The 8,978-nt window shown below is 41.4% G+C and overlaps 1 protein-coding gene across 1 annotated transcript in view; it reads right to left on the reverse strand.

Moving 5' to 3' along the window:
* Positions 1-5,189, reverse strand: part of CLTCL1 (clathrin heavy chain like 1) — a 29,060-nt gene extending 23,871 nt beyond the window's left edge. The window contains exon 1 of the mRNA XM_053470801.1: positions 5,054-5,189. Coding sequence (XP_053326776.1) covers positions 5,054-5,095 — 42 coding nt within the window. The 5' untranslated portion in view covers positions 5,096-5,189. The remainder of the gene's footprint in view (positions 1-5,053) is intronic.
* Between the last annotated feature and the right edge of the window lie 3,789 nt (positions 5,190-8,978).

Consider the following 8,978-nt stretch of genomic DNA (forward strand, 5'->3'; position numbering starts at 1 on the left):
TGAATCACTTCCCATTCGGGGCTGGAATTACTAAAGCAGAGGCTTGCTTAATGACCAGCGACTACAATATCATCTATCAGGGTCGGCAAGAGAAACATGTGTTTACAGATGAATCCTGGTAAGATTATTGTGTCTGCATAGCTTCGGCACTCCTTAGATGAAATAAAATAAAGAAAATCTTGCTTTACGAGAAATCAAAACTATGCACACTGCACTAATTTAATTGGCAAATGTCATCTGCGATCACTTCCGGCAAATAATAGCGTCTGCGTAAAAAGGTCAGATGGTAGAAATGGTTATTCAACATACAAAACAGACTATACAAAAACATCGGTCACGAACTTCGCTGGCCCAACAATACATACATCTGTTGGGGTTTTCATCTCCGTATCATGAAAAGTTACATATCACTTTCATAACTATGTTGAAGCGCCAGCCCCAGAGATCATCCTATAAGAGCTCATTTACAGTTGATTTTTAACAACTGTACAGAGCCAACCGTGACCTCCACGCAGGAGAAATCCATGCAGCCCTGCATAATGTATAGAAAGTGTTACGCTTCAACAGAACTCAATGACAGTGAAGATTTAGTGCAATCCCACTCTTATCCAACCAAAAAAAACACATTAAGCGCTCTATTTCTATATTTTGAGGCTAACAGTAAAAATTACTGTAATTATATCATTAAAATCCACCAAAGCAAAAACAGCGTAGGTTCTGTCAGAACTATATATATATATATATATATATATATATATATATATATATATATATATATATAGCGAGACATACAAAAGATTGAAGTCAAGAATTCCTTACAAGTGCTTAACCCTAGAGATGAGATCTTTTTGTCATTTTTACTATATCTTTTTTTTTTTTTCGCCTCTTTTCATTTTTAGCATATCCAGAAAAATGATATATTGTTTCTATCAAGAAAAGATTTGGCTTTCTTTTTATGCCATCTTATATGTATGGTACAACATTTAGTATGAATCATATACAACAATAGAGAAAAACGGGGGGGGGGGGAGATGGTTTTTCCTAGTTTATTTATTATCTTGAAATACCATTTATATGGAGTTTTCATACATTTCTGGCAATTACAGAGTGTACATTGTTCCAAAGCTACCTATGCAGCCAATTTGCTAATAAAGTAACATTTGTGAAAGAGAGTGTTTCTTAGGCTTTTTTGTGCCGTTACACGTAAATGTAGAGAAACCCACCGAAACGTGTTCAACCGCATTTCCCCGATTCTGAAATTACCCCACATGCACGGGTTTATTGTGGCTTTTGGAAGTCACAGGACACACATCGGAACATGCCCATATAGGTTACATGCCTTTTGCTTTGTAAGGCCTATGTCTTGTCTGCATCAGCGGAGCGTCCCATCAACTACCATGAAAGCCAGAATAGTATATATGTGAAAAATCACTCCACAGCCTGGGTTTAAAGTATTTCAACCCATGCCTCCTCAATGTAAAAATGCGCCATCTCCCTCCCTAGCACTAAAACCTGCTACTTTATGCCCAAATTTACTCTACCAACGAAACTAAACCATAGCAGAATCCTCAGAGAGAGACAGAAAGTAGAAAGTGGAGACGAGTAGTTTGCACAGAAAGACTAGCGGGCAATAGAAGGTTTAATTAGATTTATTTTACGGTGGAACTGAAGACAACTCTGAAGACCAAAGTTTCACTGGGCTATGCAGAAAATGAAGCAAGGAGGCAGTTTACAAACCTGCATGCAATTGGCTATGATCAGTCTGTGTGACATCACAAGTGCCACCCCACAGAACATATTTTATTAACCAAAAATTACACACAAAACACACATGTTAAATAAATGTTTTTTTTTTAATGCATTTTCATAAACAATTGGCTAATGACAGAGAATGATGATGAGGGTGAGTGGGGTTTAATTGGGATTGTGCCTGTTTCACCTATATTTTGCTCCTGCAGGATCATTATTATTGTACATAATCCCTTTTCACATATGCCTCATGTCTCGATATATGTGCCTGTTTTATTGTGTACTGCCACCTGGCTTGTGTGTGCAATCTACATGTATGACCTGCTCACACTACTCTTTTTTTTTTATAATTTGGGTGGTTTTTGTCATTTTTAAAAATTGGGATATTAGGAATTTATATTGGGGGGGGGCTCTCTCTTTGGTTCAGGATCAGCAACCTCCACTACTGTACAGAACATTTTTCCTGCAGTCGCATACATAGTGGTACTTAAGGGATCTATGAACAGCTTGGCTTGTCATATAATACCTAAACCCCTAGGTGGTACGTAGCATCAGTTTGGGGTCCCCACTGAGATTGCGTAGAAAACGTGATTTATAACCAAGCCCTAAGAACAAACTAAGAAAATTTGCTGTAGGCGCGCGCACATCCTCCCGTTGGCTGTTGGCGCGCGCACATCCTCCCGTTGGCTGCTGGCGCGCGCACATCCTCCCGTTGGATGTAGGCGCGCGCACATCCTCCCGTTGGCTGTAGGCGCGGGCACATCCTTCCGTTGGCTGTTGGCGCGCGCACATCCTCCCGTTGGCTGTTGGCGCGCGCACATCCTCCCGTTGGATGTAGGCGCGCGCACATCCTCCCGTTGGATGTAGGCGCGGGCACATCCTCCCGTTGGCTGTAGGCGCGGGCACATCCTCCCGTTGGATGTAGGCGCGCGCACATCCTCCCGTTGGCTGTAGGCGCGCGCACATCCTCCCGTTGGCTGTTGGCGCGCGCACATCCTCCCGTTGGATGTAGGCGCGCGCACATCCTCCCGTTGGCTGTAGGCGCGGGCACATCCTCCCGTTGGCTGTAGGCGCGCGCACATCCTCCCGTTGGCTGTAGGCGCGCGCACATCCTCCCGTTGGCTGTTGGCGCGCGCACATCCTCCCGTTGGATGTAGGCGCACGCACATCCTCCCATTGGCTGTAGGCGCGCGCACATCCTCCCTGGTGGGGCTGTATGGTACATTACATTGTCTCTTTGAATGTTATCTTTCATCTACTTTTCTCAAAAGTGTTAATCTAACCAACATTTTGCCTTATCGATATAATGGTCAATAAAGAATATGACTAACGAGTCTAAACACCTAAAACGATTGGAGATACAATATGGTGCGATTGCACCGCATTCCTAGTAACCAGTTTACGGTTGCATGGAGCAGGTCGGAGTGGATGGCACAAGGAAAAATGGCGAGGAATAAGGTATTTGAAACAGTAAGCACATTTCTACCAAAACCAGCAGAATGTTTGCACTTAACATAAAGCTAGCAACTTGGGTGTTGGTGTTATAATGCATATATCACTAGGTGGCATTTGAAGAACACCAGCAGTGATGCGTGTATACTACAGATATTTGCTGCCTTCAAAATCATAACTGCCCGATCTACAAGCACGAGCATTTAAGCAACTGTGAAATTGATGAGGACAATTTAAAACATAAAAAAAAGCTGCCGGCTTCCTATGACCTTGGACAATACATTCCCATTGCCACGATGACCCGAACCGTTCCTGGAAGAGTTATGCAGCAGCAGCAGCAGGCTGCGTCTGATTTATGGTAACGTAAGAAGAATCCGCACCGTCAGATCTCTGCAAGGACTGATGCAATGATTAAACATGGGTGCACCTTGTCCACAATTATATAGAAGTGGCTGAGGTCTATTTGTGGCTACCGGCTAATTTACATCCTACAAATAGTGTGAGGAGGAAGGCAAGGCCATCTGACACTCCCAGTCCCACTATTACATGGAAGGTGGGGGAGAGAGCAGAGTCAGCACTTCCTGTTCTCTATTCATTTTAACACATTCCTTTAATTCCTGATTTTAACCTTTTCGACACAAAAAAAAACAACCACATCATCTGATTAGGACACTGTTGGGATGCCGGCATGTTATTACACTCACACTTAACACTGACCCTTCTTCCCCATAAGGGGGGGGGGGGATCATTTTTTTTTAGGTTGAGGCAGAAAAAAAATGTAAATAATAGGGATGAGCAGGAAATCAGCTGCTCCGGGATACCTGGCATCTGTATCATTACGTGCAGATATATGACACCATCCAAATATCTCTGCCGCCTCCACCGGTACCCAGGGGTAGAAGTGAGGGCAATCCCTGCACACAGCCCTAGATCTGCCATCTCTCTCCTTGGGAGAAATCAATAACTGGGAAGGGGGATCACATCTGCATTACCTGCAGCTCCCCCAGATTCAGGCTACATATAGGCACTTGTACACACAATATTTATATTATATATATATATATATATATATATATATATATATATATATATATACACACACACACACACATATACTGAACCAAAAATAAGTGACACAAAAATGACCTCAATAGGGTTTTAGCCAATAACAAATATAACACAAAAAATGCAGTCTGTCACAAAACAATCGTATGCACATACACACTATACACTATAATATCAGAATACACTCATGATCATTTACAATGAGGAAGCATCCTCAGAAAGACACTGTGTGAGGTGTTACATAACCAAGCAATTTTATAACGGGAAGGTGACATCAAATCTAGCACACAAGGGATGCCAGAGATGGGTCCGTATGACAGAAACAAGGGGGTGCTTTACGGCTAAGGGAAAATATTTGTAAATTACATTGACGGTCATGATGCTAGAATCGTACAGGGGCGAATAGAGCTGGCGTAGTACACTGCCATCCCTGAAATACTACACAGGGGGGCACCAAAACGTCTGAGCGCCTCCTCCTCAAATAATTCAACCCTTGAATGCCCGCACAGAAATTGGCCCTCAGCAACACAAAAAAAAACCTGCCCTTGGCAGCCGGGCATTTGCTTACTCACTACTTATTCACGACACTCACACTAAGCTTACGGAGGAGGCTCAATCCTGAAGCCCCTGTAGCCATTAAGGGGTTTCTGTAAGCCATCATATAAACACTTATCACACTCAGGAAACCGAGATGAAGGCACCCATCACTAAGAAAAGACCTCCGCAATCACCACCACCACCTCCCAACCCTTATGAAGATAAGCCTTAAAAAAAATGAATCCGCTACCTGAAAGTGCTCCTGGAAGCGGATAGGCAAAATCTGCGCCATAGTGGCGGGTCCGGGCCTCGGGCTCCAAGCTCCGTGCGCTTAGTGTCCTGAAGAGACTCCACCGGCGATGCCCGGGACACACAGTGTAACCGATCCTCAATCCGCGCAGGCGCAGTGCCGAGCCGGCCGCGCAGTCTCAAAGAGATGGAATGAGGGGAGGGGGCGTTACCATGGAAACCAGGCCTTGTCTGCTGGGGTCTTGATGTTCCTCAACATAATGGCTCCCTCTGCAGGACATTTTTAAAGCAATAGAATAGATCATCCTTTGCAACTAAAGGGACCAAACTGATGTCACTAACTACATAATCGCACTCTCTACTATGTTAACAAAGTAAACCTTAACAAATCTGTCACCTTATTTGTTTTTCTGTTATTGCTTGATAACAGAAAAAATCACACAGAAGCATTTCAGTTTTATGGCAACAACCTATCAATGCCTACTTCTGTGTCATGTGCCAATTAAGTGTTTCCAGGAAACAAATACGAATGATGATAATTCTCACTTTTATATATAATAAAACAATATTTGTCATTTAGAATCAAACAGAAAGTGATATGGTGCGCGTAAAATCTTTTATAAAAACAAATATGCCTGGAGGAATCTCATACTACAAATCGAAACACGTTGCGTGGAAGAAGTTGTGACTTTTTATTATAGTCTTTTGGAGAGATCTGGGGTCTGGGATCTATTTAACCCTTAACCTGCTGGAGAGACCTGAGATCTATTATTTCAAGCTTAATAAGAGTGTTTCTGCACTCTATCTGAAATACTATACTACAATATATAACCAGGTAAAGTTGAATATTTGTATATTTTATTATTTTATTTTTAAGTGCGTTATATCACTTTCTGTTTGATTCCATGGTGAAATACATATGCAATTGAGGGAAGCACATATATATATATTTTTGTGATCTAGAACCAGGTTGGCATTAATAATATGGAAATTGTTTCATATTGCATATGTGGAACTGTGATTTATGACTTAATATTATTAGGTGTACAACTGTAAGTTGCCAACATCTGGGATGGTTTGATACAGTCCTTATGAGTAGAGTTACCACAAATGGAATCAAAAGCTAGCTGGTATTTGTTTTTGACAATGGTCCTCCACTTCATTCCACAATAAGAGTATTATTGCACCTCTAAACTTTCCCTATTTAGGAGCAACTACCCCTCTTGAGACCCAAGTCCCCCTGTCATTCTTATTCCCCTGATGCTCCTCTTTTATAGGGGCCCAGGATGTTTGCAGGGTAAGAGTGTATCACAGTGTTCTACAGTGCAAACATTTGACTAAAATACATTCTCTTCCTTGCAAATACCTTACATAAATACCTTTTAATTGGTCACAGACACATAAAAAAGTCTTGGTAAAGCCATGCCCCGAGCCGTGTCGAGGATTTAAGTGCCAGGGCTACTTCATCATCCCCACTCCAGCCCTGGGGTTGCCTCTCTGAGTCGCAATTCCTTTTGTCCCTCTTTCTTCCCTTTTCCTGGACCTCAAAATGTTTAGTGAGTACAGCTCGTTGTTCTACAATCCTAAAAATCCCATTAATGTATATAGAACACACATGATAGATGTTTATTACTACATTATATTTTATTTAGATAGTGCCAACAGAGTCTGTGTGTAGGCCACCAAAGAACAACCATCAAGAATGCACTCCAGGGTATACATTTAATATAAATACATTCTATAAATATTCAATCCCACCTCCCTCAGATCAAATTAACCCATCCTATCTACCCTTCAGGTCCAGCGCCTCTTGTATATAGATATCTAATTCTGAATCCCCAACTTTACCAACATGATAAGTATACATTTGTACAACTGAGTTGTTGTATTGCTACATAATGACAAACCCCACAACCGAACCATATGCAGTATTTTCAATATTCATGATAACATCTTGGTGAGCTGGATGATGTGCAAATTTACATATGGTGGTTATGTATAAATGCAATGAGCATGTTGCTGCTATTCACGTTATGAAGAAAGAAGGGCATCAGGCAAGCTAAAGACTACATTCAACAGAAGAACACAGACCAGACATCTCTCAGCACGTAGGAGGGTAGAATGATTTTGTGTCTCTGTTTGAATCATCTGTTTCTCATTTTCTCTGCACAATGCTAATAGACTTAACCTCGAAATGAATTAACATTTATTTGTATAATACAAGGTATGTAACCCTTGTATAAAGAGAAGCCTTTGTTGACTCATCCGTGCCTTCATCATACACAGGGCATTAGTAGCTGGTTGTAAGGAATGTGTGTGTAATATTTGCCTCATAAATAGTAACTTTATCATTTATTTCCTGATTTGGGAATTTCCTGGAATCCTCTCAGATTAAAGGGACAGTTTAATTTGGCTTTCGTGCCAGTGATTGGTTACTGGAAGCAGCCAATCAGTGGGAGGAGAGTGCTCCAATTAAACTTTATGGGAGCTTTTGCCATGCATGTGCACAAGGGTCTAAGAGCTGGGGTGTGAAGGAAGAGGCAAAAGGGGGATTCTACAGAATCTCCCATGCATTTTCAAAAGGGACACCATGCAAATCTAAAAGGTCCATATAGCTATCATAGGCATTAAAGTTCAAATGATGGCTAGAGTGACCGTTTAAGCATGCCGCTTAATTGCGTTAACATTTATGAGGCAAATGTTGTCAAACGTCCTTACTCGAGCCATGTAAAAACAGCAAAGTGCACCAGGAAAGGCAAACAATGGAATTACCACATACATATTACGCTGACAAAACAGGAACCAAGAAACACCCATACAAAACTCTTTGTAAGCTTTCCTGTACTCCTGCTTCAAGCAACAAAAACCTCCCTAGCACACATTGATAGGTACCATACGGACAATATGATTATGCCACATAAAGGGAAAAATAGGGGGGCTCATTCAGTATATTTTACCTCAGCTACATCGGAATGTCAAGTGTAGTTAGATGCATGGCTAGGGGGCATAGCTTTAAAGCTTTAAAGATCTTTAATGTGACTTTGTGGCCTATTGATATCTGTTTTTGCTCCCGTGTAAGATGCATGAACAAATATAAAGTACTAGAAAAATAATCTAATCACATTTATGTTTCTCACATCTGCTCTTAATCTCTATTTTTCTTCCCTCCTTTTTTCTCTGCCAGTCAACATTCCATAAACCCCAATAATATTTTCCACTTATCCTGACACTCCTCTTGCCCTCCTTTCAACATTGCCCTCTTGCTCATTCTATGTGTAATGATCAGCCATACACAATACTTTCACTTCTAGTTCCCTGCACCTTCTTGTTCGGAAACCTGTCCATCTTCATCTAACATTGCTTCCCTTTAACTCAAACTCCCAGACTTGTTGACAGAAAGGGTGGTCGTGTAAGCATCCTACTTTCGCCAACTTAAACTTTTCAATTTACTAATCCCGCCTGCTCACTCTGTTTTAACTCATTTGAGGTTCATGCTATTCGGCTATTAAATCTTATGTCATTAAGCATCACTGTTATATAACATTCCCCTAGAACTGCTAATACATTCCTTAATCACTTCTCAGCATGGTTTCCCCACTTCTTCTCCTCTGTCATCTCTTTTCTCATCCTTGGTGACTTCAGCATCCCAGTAGACAGACACCCTTTTGAGCTTCTATTACATCCTCCTTTGATCGCAAACAGCATACTAACTCCTCTACTCACAATGATGTACACATCCTAGACATAATTTTTTGTTGTGTGTGGTCAATCTCTAACTTCTCTAAAACTCCATATCAGTTTATTTGATTTTTTGAATAAAAAATAATTTGGGTGGGGATACAGAAGCCAAAAAGCATAAAGTCTGATGCAGCAGACCGTCAGCATGTAATAGACCACATCCAATACATCCACATCACCCAGTAAGT

Source organism: Spea bombifrons, chromosome 1 (genome assembly GCF_027358695.1).
Source record: "Spea bombifrons isolate aSpeBom1 chromosome 1, aSpeBom1.2.pri, whole genome shotgun sequence".
Taxonomy (NCBI): Eukaryota; Metazoa; Chordata; class Amphibia; order Anura; family Pelobatidae; genus Spea; species Spea bombifrons.